The sequence below is a fragment of the Cygnus atratus genome, chromosome 1, assembly GCF_013377495.2.
Source record: "Cygnus atratus isolate AKBS03 ecotype Queensland, Australia chromosome 1, CAtr_DNAZoo_HiC_assembly, whole genome shotgun sequence".
NCBI classification, from domain to species: Eukaryota; Metazoa; Chordata; class Aves; order Anseriformes; family Anatidae; genus Cygnus; species Cygnus atratus.
In genome coordinates, this window is record NC_066362.1 from 37,149,803 (window position 1) to 37,175,910 (window position 26,108).

The following is a 26,108-nucleotide window of genomic DNA, read 5'->3' on the forward strand; positions in this document are numbered from 1 at the left end:
ATTCAGGCTACTCAGTCAGTCAGTACAGTTTAGTAACAGGAAACGGAGTGAATCAAAACACTGAATACACATCCAAGATAAAAAATATAATAATTGCAAAGGGGTTTTTTTGTTTTTTTTTTTTTCCCTTAATTCAGTAGTTACCTCTGTTGCAAAAGAAGAAAAAAGAAAGTGATTTTGTAGAAATAACCAATATCTAACCAGTATTAATTAGATGAGAAAAGACTCACAGCTATGAACATTTTGACTGTAAACAAAAAGCAAATATATTTTGAAGGCATTCAAAGTTAACCACTTTAGTTCTTTTCCCTTCATCATTTTCAGTGAAACTTTATTTTTCCTATAAATATTTTTAAATGAACTCTTCCCTGACTCAAATAAAAGTCCAGTTAAGTAAGTGTGGGATCCGGCTTGACCCAAAAAGACTAAAACTGGGAGCCGTTGCGTCATCAGCGCCCACCCTCTAAAAGGGCTTCTGGGGAAGGAGACCAGAAGCTGGACCAGGCCATGGCAGGGAACGCAGCTGTGCCAAGGGACGGGGCCTACCCACAGCCGGACTTGAGGCCAGGACACAACCTTCTAACATGTTTTGGGAGCAGATCCAGTTTGTCCCCAGTCCCTGCAGCCACTCAAGCTGTTGCAGCCCAGACATGACCCAGGCGCAGTGGCCACGTTCACCCCCAGCACGCCAAGCCCACCAAGGCCTCCTCCAGGTGCAAGCCATAAAACAGCCAAAATTTTCAGCAGCAGCCACAGGCCAAACCTGTAGCAGGGTAAGAGCTGGTGGATCTTGCACTTCAAGTGATAAGAAAAGCTAGGAAAAAAAAGCCCACAAAACAAAATCTTGACCCAAGAGACCCTGAACGAACCAAGGTGTGATGTGGCTGAAGAAAGGAAGCTCCGTCCTTCTGCTGGGCACTGCTTACATCTGCTATAGCAGCACTCCAAAGTTGTTTAATTTCATACCATCCAACCATCTCCCCTTAGCACATATGTGGGCCAGTTAGTTTAATTTTCCTAGAAACAAATCTCATTCTGTCACATTTTTCCGTGTGTGGGTTTCCAATTAAATAAAGTGAGGAAGTGAAATCAAGTCTTTGTCATTTTCTAGGATAGTGGTTTAGTAAAAACAAAGTTTCCACCAAAAATGCTGAGAGTATTTTTAGACAGCTTTAAGTCTTAGAATAGTTTAAAAACAAATTGCAGAGAGACTGGCATGTTTCACTAATTTCAAAATGACACGTTTGAATGGCTTCTAGAATTAAAGGCTAACCAAAAGTCACAAACCTTTTCCCCAGAGCAGACTGACAATCTTGAGATCGAGACACTCTGTTCAGTACAGAAAACATTACACAGAGGGGAGGGAGTCTGCCTATTTGCATTCATTTGCATGGATGTTCTGTACCTTAAATCTACATCCCAGTTTCCGCTGAACTGAAAGGGAAAGGAGAAAGGGAAGAGTCATTCCTTCCCTGCAGCAAAGAGACTTTCTGAAGAGACAGCTTCGCTAGGAATAAAGCATTCTTACTCTGTATTAATTAATGCTTCATAAAATCTAATGTAGACAAAACTCTTCTCAGCCTTCAGACCCATCAGCAGGTCAAGACAAACTAAAGTAAACACAAACCACAAAACATTCTGTCTTCACCGGGACTGTATTTGAGGTACCTAATGAGACTGTGGCCTGAGGCCAGATGTGGTGCTAAGGTACACCCAGGAGAACAGTACTGATGTCTGCTAATGAGCAGAGATGGGCATGGATTAAGCATCCCTAGAAAGCCTCCCCCAAAACCCAGCAAAAATCCCCAGGATTTAGTGCTGGAACAGCCCTGGAAGAGCTGAGGGCAGAAGTGATGGGGACCTCAGCTCTGGTCAATGCAGGCTGCGCTGCCCCATCCCTGAGCCTGCTCACACAGTCCCTCTGCTCCCAATTCCCACTATAAACAAATACGTAGGCTGTCAAGGAGGTAATAAAATAGTAACTAACTAAAAAGTTTTTAAAACATGAAGTTAAAAAGAAAACACACACACACACACACACAAAAAAAACACCTTTATCCTGCACTTCATTCATTCTTCCAGAAATGACAGGCTAAGGTTTGCTTTTACTCTTCATCAGCTATTAGTAAATATCAGTAGAAGAAATTACTGGCATCCCCACGTGCCAAGTGTTGTCCATCAGATCGTTGGAGGCACAGAAGTGTTTACCCGAGGACAAGCAGGCAGCCTGCTGCTGGACAGGCCTGCGAGGGAGACATCGCCAACACACACAATATGGTTTTTGTGTTGATTAAACATGTATTCTCTTGTTCCCTATGGCAAAAATAAATAAATAAATAAATCAGAGCTGGGAAATAATTTACAGATACAAACCCAAAGACGTTTGAAGTGGTCATAGCCCTTGAGGACAGAGGAACTTTGCCTGTTAGGGAAGCTGCTCATTTTTTTCCTCTACAATTCAAATCATCTCGCTGCTTGGAAATGTGGCTTATCAACACTTGAAGAGCAGCATAAGGGGATTTTGTACATTCAGTTCTTGAAGTAAGTTTCTGTTAAAAGTAAAGATTTCTGAATCACATATACAGACACACATATGTGAGTCTAAATTTCAACATCAAGTGTTTGGTGTTGTTTTTTTTTTTTTTTCCCTAATAATTGCTGTCATTATACAAGCTCAGAGGAAGGCAAGCCACAACCCACCTGCCAAGCATCACTGTTACCTTCACTCAGGTCTGTGAATAACTACAGTGTGACTGCAGACACGGAGACCTATCCTTTGTGTCTTGTTCTCTGCATTGTGACCCCAAGCTCAAGAATTAAATGATTTATTCCACAGTGACAGCACGTCAGAAGCCCATTTCATTGCACAGCCTTTTGGTCTTTCACACATCTGAAGAAAAAACACCGAGCTGCTCTAGCAGAGATCAATATCAAAATAAAAATACAGCTTCTTTTGCCACTCTCAATCTTTTACACTCTATCAAAAACCTCAAGCTGTCATGTACCCATGCGTGCATTTTCTACATCTGTGCAAAGACAGGCTTATCTCCTGTCCGAAACCCAGACTGTAACTTCAGTATCCCTGCTGGCCTCCAATAGCAAAGGAAGCACACGTTCACTTTCTTGGATGCTTTAATAACAATTGGATGCCATACAGCACAAAGCAGCAGCCAGGTCTTCTCTAAAGCTGTACCTGAAACCATTTACCTCCAAATGAACAAAATAATCAATGTACTTGACAGGCAGTTTAATGCATTTAATATTTACTACAATAAATCTGTCTACTCCTTTTGCTTCAGTGGAACAACATTTTGGGATCGGTGTTAAATAGGCCTTGGTTTTTTTCTCCCCTCCTCCACAATATTGCACTTTAAAGCATTGTTATTACAGGTTAAAATTTTCAAATTCTAAGAGAAGGCTCATGTATAAAAGATATTGTCAAGAATAATTGCCTTTTTCAAAGAAAAGAAATCAGCAGTAAACTGTATTAATCAATGATTATTGAATTCTGTGCTCCAGGCTAGTGGTTCCTGTCAGCAGAGGTCCTTCAGATCCAGGTCTTCCACTTCAGCTTTAATGAACAAGGCTGAAATCATGCATTGAAATGAAATAATGCAGAACTAATCAACTGGCTTTGTTTCTGAAGTCTGAACAACTTCACCTGTGAAACAAAATGGAAGAAAAAGACATGTGCTTATGAATTATCTTAGGGGAAATGATCCAAGGTTGTTGATCTTGCAGTCAAAACATCCTCTTATCTTTGCCAGAAAGTGGAACGGAGTACAGAAACACAAGACAAACATCTGGAAGAAACTACTGACCTCTTAGAATAACCATTTTATTCCAGCCATATGCATCATTTTCATCAGGGTTCACTGCTACAGACCCGTATAAACATAACTAACCTTCGTCAGCGGGACTACTCATGCAAACGGAATTACTCACGTGCACTGTGCTCGCAGGACCAAGTTTTTAGCTGGCCTACAGCAAGGCACAATCCAGACAATATAAAGCCTTGCAAAACCACTGCCAACTCTACAAATCTTCTTGATAAAATAAACACCAACAGCCAGAAAAGTGCAATCACTGCAGACGTATTTTTGAGAGCGCTTTGTTTTCCCACACAGCGGTTATAAATAAATAAACAAATAAATCTCCCCATGCATTTTAAGACGCGTGGAAAGAACACATTAAAATCTAACCACAATCACTGGATAAAACAGCTGAATTTGCTTATGCAAAGGCTATTTGAATTTCACTTCCTGGGCTTCTTCCCAGGACAGCTTCCTATTTACATTTTTTTTTCACTTAGCCTTAAGTTAAACCATCCCCAGATGCCTGGGGTCAAGCCTAAAGGCAGGCCATATACATTGCAAACTCGAGACTTTCTGTCACATCAGCAGCCTTCATGGCTTTCTGTCACATCTTCTTTCCGTTTTGCTGAGCAGCACACACATTGCAGCTAAAATAAATAAGGAAAAAGAACAGCAGGCAGCAACAACACCAGTAGCTTGTGCTTTCTCAAAGAAAAAGACATACCGTAGGTCAAGAACAGGACTTTCCCATTTTGTATTAATACAGGACACACGCAACTCTATGCATCCAGCATTTTTATTCAGAATGGCAAAATAATACGTCCCTTGCTTGACTGAGTGTTAAAGTGGTCGCAGATGGGATATGCTACCTCCTCCCCTTTGTGATACGACTGTTGAATTATTTTATGACAGAAATGCAGGAAAAAGTCTTTCTTCAATTGAAAATCCATGATGTACTCTAACTGTAGCTGCACTTCAAGTACTTTAAAGGAATTTAGAATACATTAAGAAAAAGAAATGGCTCCAGGCTTGCAATTCGGAAAAATCATGAAATTTCTACTTCAGGAAAACAAACAAGACAAATATATATATATATATATATATATATATATATAAAGATACCACAATACAAGGTGATCTAGGTGTGTCTGAATTTAATACCAGTGTGTGTTCTCTCACTTTGATATTACCACCTAACACACTGTGGTCCTTGTTACTACATTAGTCTGGACTTTTAAAATTTCCAAATCTCCAAATGCCACGAGCTAAATCTAGGGGCCTGACAGACAAACAAGCTAGTGGTATCATGTGAAGCAGTGATCATTTCCGATCACTGCTACAGTAAGCAGAAGAACAACTCGGGACAATTCACTTAACCATCACAGATTTTTAAGTATTGCTGGTTTCTTAGATTCTTTTTCAATTTAGCTGTGCATTTAAAAAACTATAAACTTATACCAACAAAATATGAATGGTATTTAACAACAAATTTGGCTGTTTACAGAGAAGTGATCATGAGTTTACAAGTTACTTTCTGTAGGTTACTCAAAATCAGGTCCAATTTTTCTCCTTATTTTTCACATCTCCGTTTCAGTGAGCCATAGTTTACATATATCTAAGGCCATAACGCTGCTGCTTCTTATTATCCATTAATTATCATACAGGACTTCACTTTATCACAAAATGAGGGAGCACTAATCAAAACTACATTTTCTTTACCTGTAAATCCACTAATGATTTACCAGGGCATAAAATACCAGCATACTGAAGCTTTATAATAATTAATTCCAAGCAATTACTTTCACAGATTTTAAAACATTGTCTTAACAGTGAAATGTGAGAAAGATGCAGGGTTTGAGCATTTCCCATAAACTTCAGTTACTTTCACACAATGGAACAGCGAGCTACCTCTGCCTTCTTTTCTGCTTCCATTGATGTAAGCCTCTGAACAATTATATGAGCAGCACTACACCTTCTTAAGACTCTTAAACCAACAGCTAAGAAAATTCTATCATTATCTGTTACGCAGAAAACAACTTACTGTGAAAGGACACGTGGCTGTGGGAATGCAATTATCTGCAAGACACAACAGACCACCAACTCTTCGGGCTGCAACTAGAACAACCTTGTGGGGTTTTGCTAAGTCTCCGCAAACAACTTGTGTGATGCCTAATTTGTCCTGCTAAATCTGCAGCCATTCAGATTCCTTACAATAGCCCAAGTTTAGTGAAGTAAGGGGAAATTAAAAAAAAAAAAAAAAGAAGCTAGAAAGGGGCATTGTTTTCTATCCACTCTAGAACCATACAAACTCTGAACTGCGACACCCGAATCAAAGAGCCAGTTACAAAGTGCTAATGTTCAGTACCTTCTAAATCCTCTGTGTTACGCTCAGGAGCAGTGGTATTTTACAAGGATGGCTGTTACTTCTCTGAGTATAGAAACCTCTCCCTCTCTGCTCTCTTCTGTCACTTGTAGTGCAGCGCTGGTTACTCCCAGCCTGAACAAGCCAGCAGAGATGTACATGACGAATAGGACAGCAGAGGAGTGTTATCTAAAAAACCACACATTTAAATATACCTCTATTTTCATAGTTGTGTTTAGAGCATACCAGGGAAAATGTAAGCAAATCATTAATGCACTAAGCTGGAGAAGACTTCTTTGTTTTCTCCAAGCAGGGCATAGCAACAAGTGAATGGCAACTGATGGAAAAGTGCTGGGAACTCCTGAGCAGCTTCTCTGGAAGTCTGGGAAGCTCAGGTGAAACGTGGTCAAGCTACAGAGGAAGCACTTCAGAGGCAACCAAACTGTCACTGAACTCACAGGGACTTCAGAGACCAGTGGCTCTGCAGTCTTGCTGCACTCCGCTTGATTTAGTTATCCACGGGCAGCTCTAACCACATGGGCAGCTTTGGTCTCTCCATTTCAGAAGCCACCCCCGTTCTCCTTTTAGCAATGAAACGAAATCCAACATCTGAATGACATACCACCTGAAATTCCACTACCACCCAACAGAAAACCCGTGTTCTTGCTTTCTGATTTGTAAATGCCACTGGACGTGTTTAGATTTACTGACAACTGACCTGAGCGCTGCTTCTGCTCGAAGCGCTCTGCCAGAGATCCAGGCTCCCTCCCAACTTTCCTTCACAGGCATCTTCTCATTTCCCCTCAGGTAGACTGTCAGATGTGACGTCCCTCCCAGACAGCATGGCACACATCCCTTTTGATTTCTGAGCATTCACGCTAATAGAGCTGGCACTGCAGTTCCACAGCTTCTGCTAAAACTTAGCTGTGAAAGGGTGCTGCTGACTACAGAATTTCTACCGGGCTTCTACAAATGGAGTACAGGTAGCAGGTCATCAGGGCTACAGATTACCTCCTACTCTGAACTGCAGAAAAAAATAGGGAAAACAAAGCAAAACAAAAGCTTGTTGTACTGTGTACTTAAAATACCTATCCGTGCATGTACCATTTGTCATTTACTGCATTTTTGTAGTACTTTGTGAATCTTTATTTTATTATTTTTTTTAATAGCGTTGCTACCAGTTGACAGAACAACAACAAAATATGTTGTTGAGTGAGGAGTTTCCCCCTTCTGGGAGAAGGACAGGGTTATCAAAAAGGCGTAGACCTGAACAACCACAGAGCTTGTTAAACACAGCCAAAGGGAGCATCTGGGACCAAATCTGAAAACACGTGTTACTGAGCTAATGCTTCCCACAGCATCTGTCTACTTTTGGTTTCACTTTCTTTTTTGCGGTTTCATTCAAACAGCATTTTCCCCAGAGCTGTCTTTAATCTCCCTTCTCTTCTCCCTCCTTGCCTTCTTCCACCCTTCTTGCTACAAACAGCACCAAAGTGCTATCCGTTCAGTCAGATTCGGTGGCCACTCACCCAAATGTCACTCACCATCACAACATCAAGGAGATTCTGGTTCACTTACGGCAAGTATTACGCCCATAATATACTGTTGTAAAATTTCCACTCCATGCAAAAAAGTCAAGAAACTGCTGCTCTATTTTCTCTACTACATATCCACGCACACAAAACATTAAAAAAAAAAAAGATCCAAGTGCCAAACCTTAGTTTTGCCCTCTTTTGCCTTACAGCATAACCATTAACTGCCCCATCTCCCTGTCTTTCACAAGACCTTGTCTCATTTAATGCCCCAAATAAATGACTTTAACTACCTGAAAAATGATTCAAGACCTCGTTTTCCCCTCATTGCTTGAACTGTAATTCCATACCTTAGTTCCCACACATTATTCAAGCCCTTCTCTCAGGACAGACATTAATTTCTTTCTGAGCTCTTCTATGATGCTCATCACTAGAGCATCTGAGGGCTTAGCAAACATTAATTTACTTTCATGGCATACCGGTGAAGGAGAGGTGCCATTAACCTCGTTTCACAGGTGGAGAACTAGAGCACGGGGACATTATCATCAAAGGTATGCAGTAACTTAAAGCTTTCAGCCTAAGATGCCTTATGGCTGAAATTTCAAGGCAGTTAGGCTTATTTACATATATACAAACCATGCTTCCCTTGGCCTGCTACAGCCACTTGTGCCCAACATCAGTCAATTCAAGTTCTTGAGCCAGGCACAAAGTAAAGGAGGGAAGGACCCAGGCACGGTGCCACACCAGCCCATCACAAGTACAGTGAAAAAATGAGCTTGTAGTCCTTAATTAAGGCAGGCCAAATTAAGGTTCTATAGGCAACCTTCGTTCTGGCGCCTTTTAAATTCTGAGTATGTCTTCAAAACTGCAAGTCTTTCATGTCGACTTGTGTATAATTGTCTGGTTTTCAGAGGAAAAATAGAAAACCCTCTGAGAAAATTTGGTAGTGTCCAGATGCACAGGTAATCACAACAGTTCCTAAACCAAGGATGCTGAGGAAAGGAGGAAGGTGGAGCTGGGGGCTGAGTGGGCACAGACTCCTGCAGCCAGCTACAGCCTCACCTCTCCTGTGTCTGCACCTCTGAACCTCTCCCAGCTCCGCTCTTTTCTGCTGAAAAACATTAAATAAAGTTGCTTAATAACTTCTGCACATACGACGATGATTATAAAATTTGCCTTTTACAAATACTGCTATGGTAAACAGGTGTTTATATACATGATGATGATTAATTATAGCTGCTGGGGTGGCCTACTAAAAAAAACCAGCAATAATTCAATAACTGTTTATAAGATCATCAGCAAGGAGCTTAAATTGTTGTTTCCTTTTTAGTTCCACTAATTGAATTTTTCTGTTGGAACTGATGGCCAGTATTAAAGCAGACACCTCAGTAGCTGCTTTTACCTCTCTCTTTAATCTTAGTTCATAGAACCTGATGTTTTATTCACTTCACAGTAACCAAGGGGGAATAAAATCTTATCATTTGATGTTCCTGATGCAAATTGATGAACCCATGATTAGACACATGAACTTACACACATCATTTCAGGAATTAGGAAGCTAAATATCTGTCCGAGTCTCTCTAAATTTCATTGTTTGAACCCAAATACCAGATATTCCAGACATACCAAAATATAAAGGCTACTCAATTCTCTAAAACACTGGAGGTGCAGTCTCATAGCAGCCACCACTAGAAGAGGAGGAAGACCCACAAAGAATAAATTTCTTGAGCAGGGACAGTCAAGTTCTTTAACAAATTAGCAAAGGATAGGACCTGAAAGTAAAAGAAAGAAAAGTAGTACAGAAATTCTGCACTTGTAGCTGCTAGCAGGGAGAAGAGTTTACACTTCGTGCAAAGAATTACATAACTCATGCCTCATGATTTCAGTGACTTAAAGTAAAATAAGCTAGTTTTGCTCAAGTAATTCTAAAGCAACGCTTTACCATCTGTGCTCTGCACTGCCCCAGGAGCCTAAGGGCCACTTGTAGGAGAGCCACAAAGGGTAATTTAAAAAGTAATCCTACTGCTAGCAAACTTAAACCAGCTGTTTCACCACTGCTTTACAAAAAATGTAAAATTTGCATGGCCTGTCTCACAGATAACAAACATTTCACCAAAGCCAGCACTTGTGCACAAACCTGCCTGGCTGGAGTAAACACACTGTGCTGGTGTTGCAGGGCAGCAGAGGTGTGGGTGTCCCCCAACAGACCCTGCAACTGGTGGCTGCACTGGTGCACAAGTGAAGAAAACAATTTAATTATGTTTGAATTTATGCAAACAATACAGTGCAGCTAAAGCTACTATCCAAATAGCTTAAGAGTCTACAAACATGAGCCCCATCCCAAGAGCTAAAAACTCTTTTAACTAACACGAAACAGGAAATGAGTAAAATAAAATTTCATTTATGCATATTTCTTAAAGGCTCAGAAGACCTAAATAATGTCAAGGGATGCTCAAGTGCTGTTAACATTTTCCTTTTTATAACCCATTCCTATTAGTTCCCTAACTATAAAGTGAGAATAATATGTAATTCCTCTCTACTTCTTGGGTTTTTCTAGTAAGGTTGCATTCACTAATGACCATGACAAACGGGATGGCAAACAGAAGTGGTCACCTCCAAAACACACACACACTTCATCAGAAGCCAAGTGACCCTTTGCAGGACGTTGGTTGTCATGAAATACATAAAACTGCGTTTGATGCAATGACCACCTGTTTAAGAACACAGAACCTAATATACATGAAGATGGAAAAGCAACAGAAACAGCAGGAAGGTGCAACGTCTTTGCCTGAAGAGTGCCTGAATTTTACCCAATGAAAAATTTTACAATTGGCAGCTGCATAGAGGAAGTTTCAGCCTGCAAGTGTATGCAGAGAGACAACAGTTCAATAACTTGCTACCTCTTCTTTCATTCACAGATCTCTGAATGGGACAGTTGATACTCTCTGCCCTTGCAGTAAAGCTCAAGTAGAGTTGTCTCCTTCATCACTGCGCGTGGCTTGCAACCTGACCATAGCAAAAGTCTCCCTGGACACAGGCATCCCTTCCCATCCCATCTAAACTGGTGGTGCTGGGGCTACTCAGATCCCAGGAAAAAAGTGACGTATGGAAAAGAGACAGAAATATTGATGAACTATGATCCATTAATACAAATCTCCAGGGTTCGACAATCATGAAACAATCATTAAGTACAAGGAAATAAGAAGCTTTAACAATTTTTAGTTATTTTCTTAAAGATTATTTTTGTTGTGGTTTCAAGGCTTGCCATATGCTCTGCTCACTCAGGTTATCAAGCCTTTTTTCGTGTAGCCTACAACAAATAGATTTATTACCTCTAGTCTCATGAAAACTGAGATTTTACTGTACTGCCATGACAAGATCTGGGATGGAAGGAGCAGCAGCCCAGAAGCGCACACGGGTACCACGAGACATCCAATTGCACAGCAGACTAGCAGCAGGCACTGTTTGTGAGATGAAGAGCAGTTGTCATCCTGCATTCCTCACCCTTCAGATCAATTACCATCCATGCAACCTGAGATAGAAATATTCAGTGCCCTTGTCACCGCACTACTCATAAAACCATCAACTCTTTTACAACCCCTATCAAATCTACGAGAGCAGAGCAAACAAGATCTATTTGTGCCACTTTACAAAATGGAGAAAATCTTGACAAGTAAAAATGCTGTTGGCCACAGCATCAAGAAGCCATAGGTGTATTGCTTCCCTTGGTGTTTTTCCTTCGCACTGTTCAGTATCTGGTCTCTTCTATCAGTACTTAACACAGTTTTAAAGCAACTTAGGTTATGAAATGCAAAGCTATTTGTTAGGAAGATTTTGGCAGCTGTGGGAGCTTCCGCACCATAACACTGAGTCATGTTGGAGAATAATGCACAATCTGAGCAAGTGGTGGCTTTCTGCTGACACAATCACAACAAGTGTATCATACATTCAATATCCGTTTTACCTAATTATTCTTGATTTCAGTCAACAAAGAGGACATCTTCAATTCTGAGTTACATGAAACTTTCAGGTTTTTTTTGTTTTTCAGGTTTTTTTCAGTTTTTTCTTTTTGCCTCATTTGCTAGGCTAAGAGTTGGGGGACACGAAGGAAGTCAAATACCTTACCTTCACTTTCCAGTGGAGACACAGGGACAGACAGAGATGGGACAATTAATGGAAAGTGGAAAAATTATCACATGCATTTTGGAGGCAAATTCAAAGACATTAATGTCCTAACAGTGACGAATCTGATGATTCTCACACAATAAGTGTGGAAGAATTAATACGACACATCACAGCTCTAACAATAAATTTTAAAAGATTTTTTAAAATCTATAATTAAGATACCATTTCAACGAGATAAAAGTAAGCTAAGTATTTACTGATTTGAGAAAACAGCTGTATTGGTCTAACCTTGGTATACTTCAAAACACACTCTGAAGAAAAATAAAATTAAAACCATAAATTGAAATAAAAGGAGGGAGAGAAAAAATACTACATGACCAAAGATACCCTACGGCAGACTACCTCATCTAATATATCAGTGCTCCTGTCAAATGACATAGGCAAGACCTTGACAAAGGTTACAATAAAATTATTTGCTTAACTGTGGGCGACTACATGGAACATTTTAAGGGGCAGAGCTTGAAAAAACAAACAAACAAAAAAAACTTTTGGGTTAGTGGGAGTTTACTTGTAGAATATTTTACATGTTGGTTTTTGGGATCATTCTTTAGTATTTTCATGGCACCAAGACAGAACATAAAACCTTTATGCCAATGGAGTATGCTGCTGACATCATGCTGGGAAGAAGAACAGAAGAGAAACAGGTGAAAACTGAGCATCTTTCAGGAAGAAATGGATGACAGAAACCAGAAGCAACATAAATGAGACAAAAATTCCCAGCACGTGTTCGAAGTAACGCGCCCTGGTGCTGCCCAGGCAGATTGTGACAACCGTATTTTATATCACCTGTGAGCCTCCAAAATCCGTTTCCATTCCACTGGAACAAAACCAAAACCTTTCAAACGTTCTGCAAAATAAAGACTTAACACTGCAATCAGCCTGGAGTGGGGGAAGGAGGAGGCTGTGTTTGTTTTGGTCAGAGGTGACCAGTCTGGCTCCAAAAACCCCTTCCTGCTCAAGACCAGGCTGCAACTCGGAGGTGCTGGCACAGCACCCAGCCTTCAGTGAAAGGACATATGTCATCTTGGGAAACGGTCCAGGCAGCTGTGCCACACAGCAGTCCTGCCGTTTGCTATCAGGCCTGGAAACAGTAGAACAAGGGCCTTGTTCACCCAAAGCCTCATTAAAAGGAACAGGTTGAATGGTAGTGCCATAATGCTGCACGAGATAAATATAACACTTTTTAAAGCACTTTCTGTGATAAGCACCAACTTGTCCGAGTAGCTTGGGCAGTTTTCGTCGCCCATTATGTTCACTGTGCAAAGTCGCAGCGAAAGGAGTATGACGCCTGCACTACTAATGTTAATCAGTGTTTGTGTATCGAGATTATTATTTTAGTTATTCCAGCACTACATAGCACAGAACGAGACTCTCAGGAAAGATAAGAGAGCTGATGTTGCGTGTCAAAGCAAGGCTATCCACTTAACGCCAATGAATGAAACACCCAAGCAAAAAGACGTCTGACTCAAGAGCTGGGGTCCCTGTTTTACTTCGGGAGTTTTAGGTATTACTGCACCTTTCTTACCTGCTCCCCAGTATTATTGTGATTTTGGTCCTCCATGGCAAAGCTCCAGAGGATTAAAGAGAGTATACTTAACGAGAGGAGCTACAGTACCCGGGCACAACGGCGCTGAGGACAAACTAATGTCACCTTTTTCCTGTGATTCCCAGAGGCCTGTTCTATTTATAACTTTGTTTTGTTTCCATTTGATCCTTTGGTTATTCTAACGTACTTTCTGCATTTTACATTAATTCAGTCTCCCTACAACACCCTAAGCAATACTATGCATGGGGGGATGAGAGGATAACAGGTCCGTAAAGCAATTGGCTCAGACAATCTTCAAATGCACTGGCTAATTGGATACACAGCTCATAAAAGACGACCCTTCAGGAGGGATATATGACAATGCAGAGAGAGGAAACAAAATCTGAAAAAGCTCCTACTCTGTTCAGTTGAATGAACAACAGGTCTTTGACTTCATTGGCTCTGATATTCTGAGAATCATACCCATAAATACCACCTTATTTTCAAGCACACATCCTTCTAAGCATATGAGTACAGAAGGAAAGGCTAGTAAAAGCTCTGCAATTACTCTAAATTTGCACTGTAAACAGTAATAACACCAGACCATAATTAAATTCCGAATGAAACATTTCATTGTCTCCATTACACGAAATGTCTCCAATTTCAAGGGAGCATTATAGCAGCTCCGGCAGCCTCTTTGCCTATTTTGTGCGCTGGTTTCAGCAGCCACCACGCCTATCCGACCGAAACAGCGACGCACACAGTGCGGGGAAGGAGCGGACAAAAGGACCTTTGAGGAGCGATTGTGTTTGATGTTGTGCCTCTGTACAGGCTCTCAGCTCCCCAGCGGGTGATGAACAAACACATCCCCACAGCCCGAACCTCCTGCGACATGCTCTGTGTAAGTAACTGTGAGAAGTTGCAAACTCCTCGTGAATCCAACTCTGCAGGACCAAGCATTGTGTTGACTGTTCAATCTGTTTTTCATGAGCACTAATACAAACAACACTCCAAAACCTGACACACGTTCGTTCAGTCGAAAATACCTCTGACCTCCACAGGCTGAGGGGTGTAATATCCATTTTTTTCTAAGTAGAATAAAATGAAAAACCTATTAGACATGTGGCTCAATCTTAGTTCCTTAAATTAAGTCAAGAGTAATAATTTATTAATCAACATTCAAGAAATCCTTACTACACGCGACAGTTTTTGGAGGGGTTTTGCTTTCTTATTTAAAAGACCTTCAACAACAACAATCAACTAGGGAAATATTTTGACATCCTGCTTTGACACATTCCTTTGATTTGCATATTAAAGCAAAAAAAAAAGTTACGTGCTTTCATTAACTTGTATCATTTCCATATTTTTCAGTGCTAAGCAGATTTAAAATTTTTAGTTCTTGTGTATTTTGTGCCAACGTTACCTGTTATGACTGCAGTGCCCCTGAAAATAGGTCTTTTCTTATAAGAACTCAGTCTTAACAACATAAAGATTATCAGCATGGTAAATTTTCTTAAAAATGAAAGGAGATAAAGAATGTATAAGGAAGAAACCCAGTAAACAATCAATCACGCTACATTAGTTTACTTTTAGAGATAGGCAAGCAAAGAAAACCAAGAGGAAAATCGCTTGCTTTAGTATTTTCCACAGAATAGCAGAACTCTGTTGCTGTAAAGCAGTCACATTCATTATTTTGTCTCAAAACAAACGTAAGTTTCTTATGATTTATTTCCGCAAAATGGACATGAAACCAGATGACACAAAAAGGATGTGACAGCTACTCCCATAGTACATGAAGAAAAAAAAAAGCGCAGCAAACTTCAGCTGCTCAACAAAAGGCATAGCTTCACTGCAAAGCTCCCAAATCACCAGCCAGAAGAGCAGAACCCTTTTAGGAAGATCATTTCTGTGCCTGGCTGGCTCTGCTGTCAACACCTTGCACCAGCGGAGCTGCACACTGGGCAGGGTCCCACACCCCCTGGTGTCCCCGCGGGCAGTTTTGGGCATTCCCCCTCCTCTGGCTGAAGCGGATGGCAAAGTCTGACCTCCAAAGCCCGGCAGGGGCAGGGCACAGACCCAAAAGGGCACGTTTCGGGAAGGGACTGGGCAGCAGGCGCTGTATTTTGGTTCGCAGCGAGCTGCTGCAGCCATGTGACTGCAACCCCACAAAACCCACTACGCGATGCCTCGTAAGTGAGCCTGGACCCGCCGCAACAAAGGAGCCCACTTGAGTTACTTTCTGCTGAAAAGCCTGGGTCACAGCACAGGCTCAGAGGGCTGACTCTCGCCCAGCAACCCGCATTACTCATCAACTTGAACCGACGATGAGTGATCGCTGCCTTTCTATTGCTTCAAAAATATCCACGGTACAAAGGCATCCTACAAGGGCGACCACCAGCGGATCAGTTTGCAAAACAAAGTGTTTTAACAAAAGCTTTCCAGCAGTCAGCCTCAATTAACTGCACCTGAAATATTAAGCAGGTTTACAGACCCTGCCTACTTTGGGAGCTGCTGTGCCACTTCAGCTGTTTTGCATTGTTCATCAGCAGTCACAGGCAGATAAATCTATAACAGGAAGCCAATGCTTTAATACTTGCACAAGGCTCAGATTCTACTAAGTGGGGAATATTGTTTGGGCTTTTTGCATTTAGTTGTTCCCCCTCCCCCTTTTTTTTTTAATCTTAACAACATAGCATTTATCACAGCTAAAGGAAAAAGAGGTTAGGCAAAGCACTTACTTCGAAAATGCTCTGAGGCATAATAATAGACATCCTCGTAACCCTCGTGGTAATCCTCCTCTGGCCGGTACTTTTTGCCTTTTCTTCTTCTCGACCTCCTTATCTGCTTGACGAAGCCCAAGAAGCGCTCCATCTCCTCAGCAGCGCCCACCAGCAGCCCCCTTCGCCCTCTGCCTCACGGAGAGCTGTCCGAGCATGAATTAACAGCAAGCACTCAAGGAAAGCTGCAACCTTCGACCATCTGCTCTGGTACCATTAAATAACCCTTACCTCAGCTAGGACTAGAAAGCATATTGTTTTCCTTTTTTTTTTACAAAAAAAAAAAAAGGGGGGGGGGGGTGCGGGGGGAAGGGACACTTAATCAAAGCTACCAACTGGAATATTTCAGCATGAAAATAGATGAAGGAGGGAAAAACTGGAGGGGAAAGAGAAAGTCAGGGTTCCAAGCAGTTTTTAAGCAGAACAAAGTTGGAAAGCTGTGCCTGGCAGCCAGAGGCAGCCCAGCACCAGGAGCTCGCTGCCCTCTGTCTCCATCATTTGAAGAGGGGCTGGGAGGCGGGGAGAGATGTTAGTCAATGGACTGAACCACATCTCCAGGCAAAGCAGGTTTTCATCTGCCAGTTAAATCCCTCCTCGTATTTACACCCGCACAGACTCGGGACCCCGTTTGATTTCATCCGTCCTACGACGGGAAAGACGCCGATCCGTTTCTGGCATCAGGCACATGGGGTGAATAACCAGCGGAGTGGTTTAACCCATACACACAGCCCACTCGCCGGCAAGCGTGTGCTGAACGTGTTAATTGGAGCAGCAGGGAGAAAGCTCGGCAGCTGTTAAAAAATGACACATATACCCACTGGGCATTCGGGTATTCTAATCACTGCTAGATCTAAACATTAAAATGCGCTTCGCAGACAGGTTTCTTACAGAGCTTTCCGGGCTATATGGCAATAGGCAAACAAAGGGAGCCACATCACGCGCACACCGTGCCATACTCATTTAAAATCCTAGCAGAGTTTTAAAACTTTAAAATTAAGGTACGGAAAACTGTGCTTTGCACAGGAGGAGACCAGAAAAAAGCCTGAAAATGCACTTGCTCTTTTTTCCTGCTGCATGTCCCAATTCCACAGCATTCCCTGAGATAAGGCAGGAATTTCATGCGTGCTCCCAGTATAGTTTCCCTCCCACTCAAAAACAAAAGCAGAGCCTGCTCAAATCCCATCACCGTGCCATCTATCATAGTTTGTCTTGTAAGCCAAGCAAAGTCTCCAGTCTAGCAGGACATCCGCTGGTGACCAGCACAAGCCCGGGATCCATCAGTCGCCTCGGTCAATCCGTCCTCACCTGCACCTGTGCACACAGCTCCCGTGAGCACGAGGGCATCAGACAGTCCTGCGAAACCCATTTTACAGTATCATCATCTGGAAAATGAGCAGCACGCAGAGGTGGGATGAGTCTCTGGTGATGCAGACACTTCAATGGGAATCATTACTTTGCAAAGAGCAAAGCAGATCATTTTTTTTAAAAGCATTAAAAGAAGCGAAGCATGAGCCAGGACTGCGATTTATCATTGTTGCAATAGAAGTAGGCAGAGATTGATCAGAATTTAGTTGGGATTTTCTGGTTTTGAAACACGTGAAAGTTATCGGCAGAGGCAAGCTAGATCTGCCGTCTGAGGGTCCTAAAAAAAACGCACTGAAAAAGTTGGAGCTCTTTTGGGCCTGTTCCAGGTTCCCAGGTATTTTAAAACAGTATAGTCAGAAAAACATACCCATTTTAGCCAGAAAAAATGACAAAACAATGAAAGCACCTACCAAGCTCCCCATGCGAGTATGCACTAATCCTCCCTAACCTCACCAGCCCCTGTTTTTCCCCTATGAAAATGCCACCACTGTTGCCAGTTGATGAACGCCCTGAGGTCCGGAATTATTTTTAGTATAACTTCTGTAAGGAAGCTACATTTTAGTACATGCCTGTTTTCATCATACAGCTTTCAACTTTGAAAAACTAAAGAACTTGCAGGAATATTACCAAAAATAATAAAAAATCAATAAAACTTCTTATATGGATCTTTAAGAGCAGATTACTGTATATTCTGAAGGTTTCAATTCACGTGTCTTCTCTGCGCTCTGCCACCAACCAGCAAAAACATTAAATTAGTATCATGAAACATGAAAACCAAACAAAGACTTAGCCTACAGCAGAGACAGAAATCTCTGCAGAGATGGAAATGTTGTTTTGATGCTGTATTTGCTCCTGCAGAGTGCTCTCCCTGACAGCTGTGCAAAAAGTTATTTGTAGGTGTCAGAAACATCCAGCTATAAGACAGAAGTCTTGCAGACATCCCTGTTTCCTAAAGTTAAATTATAAATTCAATTCGAAGCGATACAGCTACTTTTCACAAGGGAGAAGAAGGTAAAACTTTCTTGCTTTTGGACCACCCTGTAAATGAGAGCAGATAAACAAAATGATGCAAACACTTGGCTATCACCAAGTGAATCCACCTGTCCCCGGTACCACGGTGGTTCAACAACACGCTGCTGCATGAGCAGCTTCTGCAGGGGCTACAGGTTCCCCTGTCCTCAGCACGCCCCAAGAGACTGTCCTTTCTGTCGTAAGAAAACCACACGGACTGGTGTTTTCGGCCAGTCCCAAAGGCAGTAGCTGCCACGCTTATAGGTAGGCACGGCGGGGCAGGGGGCACCAGCCAGCTCCTGGGCTGAGAATGGGGGCTCACATCCTGCGGCTCTGTGCAGCCACCGCCGCTCTGCAGAGGTCAGGCTTCCTCTGCCATGCCCAAGGGGCAGAAGCAGGTGTTGCTCACGGCTTCTAACCCACGAGCTGTATTGCCGGCACATAATTTATACAGCCGCTTCGTTTTGTCTGACTGCAACCAGCAGAGACAAATACGATGCCAGCATTTCGCTTCTTAAACCTAGAACAACGTGAGCTTTTGATAGGATCTTCCCCTCCCTAAAATGTTTTGCTATTTAGGGCAATTTAAAAAGAAAGATGTACCTTAACTGAATGCAATGGTATTGCAGATCAATACAAGTCAAAATATTGTTTTACTACCGAGATTACTGAAAACTTATGTTTCATAAGCATTACATACTACCTCAACTGCTTTGTTAAGAACACTGGAGACATTCATTAGCTACTCCTCATGTCATACCTGTAAATATTTTATCATAGTCCTACTTTCAGATGTATAAGCAGAGAATTCAGTTTCACAAACACAGTTCACTGCAGTTAAAAAAAAAAAAAAAAAGGCTAAGGAAAAGCTAAGGACTGCTCTTCCCATTGCTCAGGATTCACACAGTTCATTCCTTCATGGCCACCTTGCAATCTCATACTTGAAAATGAATAAAGGAACAGGAACATACCAGATGCATACAACAGTTCAGAAAAGCATTTTGATTTTGTGGATGGAGTAGAGAAAGAAAATATTGGATTTAGAATTTTTTAAATGCAAAACATCAGAGATGACACTGAGTTTCATCCCTTAATGACAAAGAGAATAAGATAATGATGCCCAGAGAGCATAAGATTAGGTGTCAGCTGATATTCTGAAGCTCCCTCTGAACTAGAATTTGGGGATTCAGTTTTCTGGTGGTACAACAGAAGTTGCAATGTAAATATGTCTCAAGCTCTTTGGCTCATCTTTCTCCGTGAATACAGCTACTCCAGTAAAAGAAAGTGCTCTATTGCTACTTCCAAGGTGGCTTTATTAGAAGAAGCAAGGATTATCATGCTGTCTCCAGCATGATTTGCCTAATAAACATTTTGCCAAGTGACACCATTTAGCTAATATTTACATTCACCATTCTCATAAGTAATTTGTTTAATTTGTATTACCAAGAAGCTCTGTCAAACTGGATCTGTCTCAGGTCACTGACTTACTGGAGAAGCCTTTGTGGCAATAATAAAACAAATATACCATTAAGACACTGTCCTTTCCAAATACTTATGCTGATGCATAAATGCTCTTGTAGCCATGGACAATGTCAGCATTTATGCCTTGACTTTCCTTTGTGTCCACAGCATAGACTGAGTCTCTCATCTTGTAAAATATCCACATTTAACCTTTTACTTGCATACGTATAGCTATCCAATTATCTAGGTAAAATTTCACAGATGACACAACTGTCTTCTACAGCACTTTTCCAACATTTGGGGAAAGTGATAGGAAAAACATTTTGATATCCATGGATAAGGCACTAAGGTAGTAAATATTTAACAAGGATTTCCATTTAACTGGGCTTGCAAACATGGTGCTTTGAAACCAGAGCCTAAATATGAAGCAAGCCTCTCTAGCATTTCGTACCAGAAATACAAAACAGAACTGGCAGCAAATACTAACAGTTTTAAGCACATCCTTTACATCCCATTCATCATCATGTTCCGGTGTTTAAGAGAAATGACTTTAGATGGAGGAACACTCCTGTCCCTGCCTCTACTTCTCTGGGCAGCCCCTGGGAGCTCTCTGCAGGGGGCAGAACGCTCCCTCCGGGATGCGACCGCCCACGAGAGCACACAGCAGCAGCAGGAGAAACCCACCTGCTTCAGGTTACTCTCTTGGAAAATAACACGGAATTATACACAACACAAAACACAAAAATTAAGCTGGATACAACCAGTTTTTGGAGGTTGACTAAATACAGAAAGTGATTCTTTTCCCTCCTCCCTCAAACAGCTAACCATAAAGATACTGCAAACCTCAAAAGGGAGGAACAGACCTTTTCTTCTCTAGATCTCTTTCAACTGAGGGTTGTCTTTGATAATCTGCTGGAAACCAGCAAGAACAGACAAAGGAACTTCCCAAAACTACTCCCCTTATTCATCTTACTGTATCATCTTGCCTGACCTTCTAGTTTTTCAAGAGCAGCTGTTTGTTTACATGTCATAATTGCTCATGTTAAGGCTGTAATTTTCCACTCAAAAATTTGCCCTAAATATCTTGGTGTAAAATGTGAGCTGCTCGAGTTGAAAATCATAAAATGCCTGTGGTTTACAATCTATTAAACGCTGTAAGAACATAAGGTCCACATCTGTACAAGCAGCACCGTGTACAAGTACAGTACAGTGGGCAAGGAGGGAGTGAGCGGCCTACCACAGCCGCGATCCCATAGCACCATCTGAAACCTCCGTATGAAGCACACTTGTGAGCACAGGTCTTGTGCTCCTCCTAAAGATGCTTGCAGAGACCATCGAAACCACGGGGGACACTAAGAATTACCCTGCACATCTCTCATTTGACAACAGAGAAGCAGAATAGCTAGTGCACTAACTATTAGTAGTTCCACTCCTACTGGAACAAAGCTACGTGAGAACTGGATGGTGACACAACACTGCTAATCCACCGCCCTTAGTTTAGAGACGGGATACTTTTTATCTGTTAAATACTCAGTTTCCTCTGATTTTAACGCATTACCCTCAGTTTCACAAGCCATTCACACACTCTCGTTATTCATTGCTCACACGCAGTCACAGACCATTGTTTCTTACTGTTCCTCAATTCTTGAATGTAAGACTTAAGAGCTGGAGATCAGTTTTTCTGTCACCAATCTGTAAATTAACTGGCAAATCTTCCTGTGTTTTTTTTTTTCTTCACATGAACACATAAATTTTCATTAGACTCACACCTGCCAACAATACTTGGAGGAGTTCTTTATTATATTGTATTTTATTGTATTATATCACCTGTATATTACATTAACATTCCCAGTGATTTTTATTTTTGCAAGCATTCTCTCACATAAAAGTGTGCACATAAAACCATGAACACTAGTGCAGTGAACAAGGATAAAGTAGAATACAAAGAGTAGAAGAAGCAGCTACATTCATTTAGAGGGAGTTGGGGGGCTGCTTGTGGGTCTAATAGAAGGCTGTCTCTCGTATATCGAGAATGTTGAGAAATCTCTGTAGCACTATTTTAAAAGGGTCACTTGTCAAGTTGAATTTCATGCAGAATGTATGCTTCGGGGAAAAGAAGCTTTTCTTTTTTTTCTTCAATTCAGCTGAAACAGTTTGCATACATTCTATTTTTCTTCCTTTCTGTCCAGCTTATTTAGCTTGAAATGAGTGACTAATTAGAATACACGAATATGCAGAAACAAATGTTAATTTGACCACTATGAAGGAAATGCCTAGGTAAAATTAAGTACAAGAAAGAAGTTTGAGTTTGCTTAACATCCTGTGCCACCAATAGTCATTCTACAAGAAAAGCTAACAGAGTACTACTCTAACTATATTTAAAACCCCTTAAGGGCTCGTGCAGTAGACTGAGATTTTAAAATACTAAAACTAGAACATAATTCTCTGAGAAAGTCTAAATTAAAGGTGTTTTCATCTTTCTGAAGAAACGTAGCAAATGGCTAGAGGGAACACTACCAAGATTTTGCATACTGTGCTTCCGTCTGCTTTTTGCATAAAGCAACCAACTCAAACCACCTATGAAAAACATGAAAAAAGCATCCTCCTCACTGAGTAAAAACTATATCTTCCTAATTTTCTAGTCTTATGAAACTGCATATTGCAATTCTAACCATAATTAAAATCTACGTAGAACACTGGAAACAAAAAATAATAATAATTAATTAAATCACAGCTCACTAAAACAAAAATACCCAGCAGATATGTGAAATGAAGTTCTCACATTAAAACATGAAAATATTTTCTTAAGGTGCATACCTGCAGAATACAGGAGGTATAGGGTACCACACCAAATAGGACGGAAGTAGGTGGGATTCAGAGGTTCAGCTGACAGTGGAAGACCCAAACCTGGATGCATGAGAATTACAGTAGGCTAAAAAAGAATCCATCCCTGGACATTTCTTTCCATCTGAAACTTTACGCAAGAAACTTTTTATTATGTGACATCAAATATGTTTAATTTCTTTCACCTTAGGAGATAAGCAAAAATGGTTGTGAAAGATCCTCCTGCACATCCTCCTATAGATGCATCCTATCCTACTGAGACTCTTCCCCATAGCCCTGAGCCACAGTCTCACTGCGCAGAGAGTGGAAGCTCACATTCACACCCACATAATGTATTCCCATAATTATCCCATCCTATTTCCAAGGGTGTAGAGAGATTTCATCTTAAAACACAAAGGACCAGCATGATACATAACGCTAAAATGAAACAACACTTAATATAAATCCTCCTCTTTACCCATCTTCTGTCTGGTATCAGTTTTCCATATCAGGGATAACAGATGAAATTTAGGTTTATGAACTATTTGGTGCAGACGAATGCCTGTGCTCCCTCAGAACACCATGATGGGTGTTCTACCTCTTTTCTTACTCATATTTAATAGCGGTAATCATTTGGTAGCAATGAAAACCTTGTTATGCATCACTATTGAAAGCATCTACCAGTAATAAGTTGTGCATTTCTTCGATCAAAGAATGAGTTATTGCAACAAGAATTTTTTTTCCATTTGTTTAATAAATTGAAGGAGTGGTTCAAAGTAATAAAGGATGGGCAACTGGAGAGAAATCTGACAGGGAAGACTGCAACTAGGAAACTGGAGCAATGAAAAAGTCCCTCCGGGGAAAAAAAAAAAAAAAAAGAAAAAAAAAGGTACCCAGAAGAAGATGATTTGTATCCTGAGCCCCCTGTGTTTTATCAGGGTCAAGATACAGTAGATAAATACAAAGATTTTACTGCAGGTGAGCTCTAACAAGAATAAAATTCTGTTCAACTGTCAAAGAACAAACAAACACACAACAACAAAAAACAGCCACAGGCAAATTTTCCATTATGATCATGTGAATTTATGACTAAAGAATATGTAAATATATATGCAAATTAAGCCATCCATCTGGAGTCCCCTGCCCTAGAGGCACAGGCCAACATAACATGATGGCAATGAAGAATCCAGTTGTTCAGACGGATTAACCCTTCTCCTTCTCTCTAAACACCCGATGCACACAATCATTCTCGTTTTGAATCTTGAGTTTTAAATAATTCCTATCATCCTTGCACAATCCGAAACTGCAAAACCTATCGAGTGTAAAGAACAAAGACTAGCAGAGCAACTTGAAAGGCAAAAGGACAACTTCACATGTAACCTCGCATTAATGAGACCCGAGTATTACATGTCCACAGAACTGAAGTATCACAGTTCCATCCACAAGTCTTCTGTACAATAGCAAGGCCCATTGAGCATTAGTGTGGTACTTCATCTCCCTCATGCCAAACAGCAGTTTGGAAAATGAGAACTACTGACACCTCTTTATGGATGAGCTTTGATTTCCCTTCTGTCCCCATTCCAAGGGCACAGAGCAGGTTCTACAGTTCAGATCATAATTTGTTTCCTATTGTAAATCCACCTTCATCCACTCAAGGAAAAAACAACAACCAAACAAAATTAGAAAACCTTTATCTTTACACTGTTATTAAATGGCTAATATATATATATATATATATATATAAAGCAAATATACAAGCTCTAAAAACTGTCTGTTCAGTTCTCCTCCATGAGGTTGATATTCCTGGTTTTGAATGTTAAGAGGCAAACCACAGGCAAAAAAAAAATGCGTTACATCCTGAGCTGGTGAAACTTGCCCACTTCTGCCATGAGTTTTGCCATTTTCTGCTGAAAATTCACTCGTACAGTAATAGCTTTGCCATATAAAATTCTGGGGCCAACTATAAAGTGTTTCATGCAGCACTCACAGGGCAATGATACAAGACATAACATACTTCTGGTTTTGTTTGCAAAGTACTATGAGATATTGACCTTAACACACATTTTAGAAGGGATAGGGTAATTGAGGTTTCTTCTTCTTGAAAGCTCATCATTCCCAAACAAGAGAGTACTTGAAAATTTACGTCCTGTGGCACTTAACAGTGGGGAAACAAACAAACAACAACAACAAAAAAAAAACGACCAACACACAAAACTTTTCAAACTCCCTTTTGATGTTGCTTTGTACTTCAGGATTTGTTTAATTCCTCTCTTGTAGCCCTCCTCTTCATTGGTAAATACAAACACTAATCACAGTTTTCTCAAGAAGTCATCCCTAAAAAACACTTTATTCCCCTGTGTAAAACATTTTCATCCCTACTCTCTCTTCCCTGTTCTCTTCAACCAGATCTTTGTCTTCACGTCTTGTTTCTGTTGTGGTCTATGCGCTACCATTTCAGCAATCTGCTACTGCAACTACGGGTGTTTGAGCTCCTTAAAATGTATTTGGACATCAGAGTCAAAACTGTGCATATCAATAAACAAGTAGTGTTCCTTTTGGTTAATTACGAAAGACAAAGGAGGTGAATGCAATGTTCAAAATGCAAGTCCCGCATTTCTTAATACACACATGAAGTGGCAGAGCTCATAATTTCACCTGAATATACAACAGACCAAGCTAATCCAAGATTTCAGTCTTCACCAACACTAACCGAAGGATGAAAAAAAGTGAAATTTTATACCATCACAATCAATGTACAAAACCAATGCAGCTATCTTCACTATCCTGAAGTTTTGTAATTTATTGCAGACATTGCAACTGAGAAGCATTTTCACTATTTTAGATGCTCAGTATACATCTATAGACAGCACTTCTAAAAGATGAAAATTCAGACTGGATGTGGATTTTACAAGATGACTTGTTAAATATTTCTATTTTGCTTACTCAACCATTAAAATTTTGCTCAGAACCACTGAAGCAACTGTGTACTAATGCTCATAAATTCTCCCTAGTTTTATACCATCTTGTACGGAGACTATCACATGATACAGACTGGCATTTAGGATTCTTTAATAAACTATTTTGGAATTTGCAATTCTATTTTCTCCTTAAAAAAAAAAAAAAGCTTAGGTCTCAGTTTAACCCCTTCAAAGAGGTATTTCAGGTATTTGCAATCTACTGTCCTATTCTCTAGTCTTGGAATTGGTTTGCCTATAAATTATTCCATGCACTACCATGAGGGGGGCCTGGAAT

The 26,108-nt window shown here is 40.8% G+C and overlaps 1 protein-coding gene across 5 annotated transcripts in view; it reads right to left on the bottom strand.

Annotated features, from left to right (window-relative positions):
• GRIP1 (glutamate receptor interacting protein 1) overlaps positions 1–16,290 on the bottom strand; it is a 221,669-nt gene extending 205,379 nt beyond the window's left edge. For all 5 annotated transcript variants that reach the window (XM_035544074.1, XM_035544071.1, XM_035544072.1 and 2 more), the window contains exon 1: positions 16,158–16,290. In XM_035544074.1, coding sequence (XP_035399967.1) covers positions 16,158–16,290 — 133 coding nt within the window. The remainder of the gene's footprint in view (positions 1–16,157) is intronic.
• Between the last annotated feature and the right edge of the window lie 9,818 nt (positions 16,291–26,108).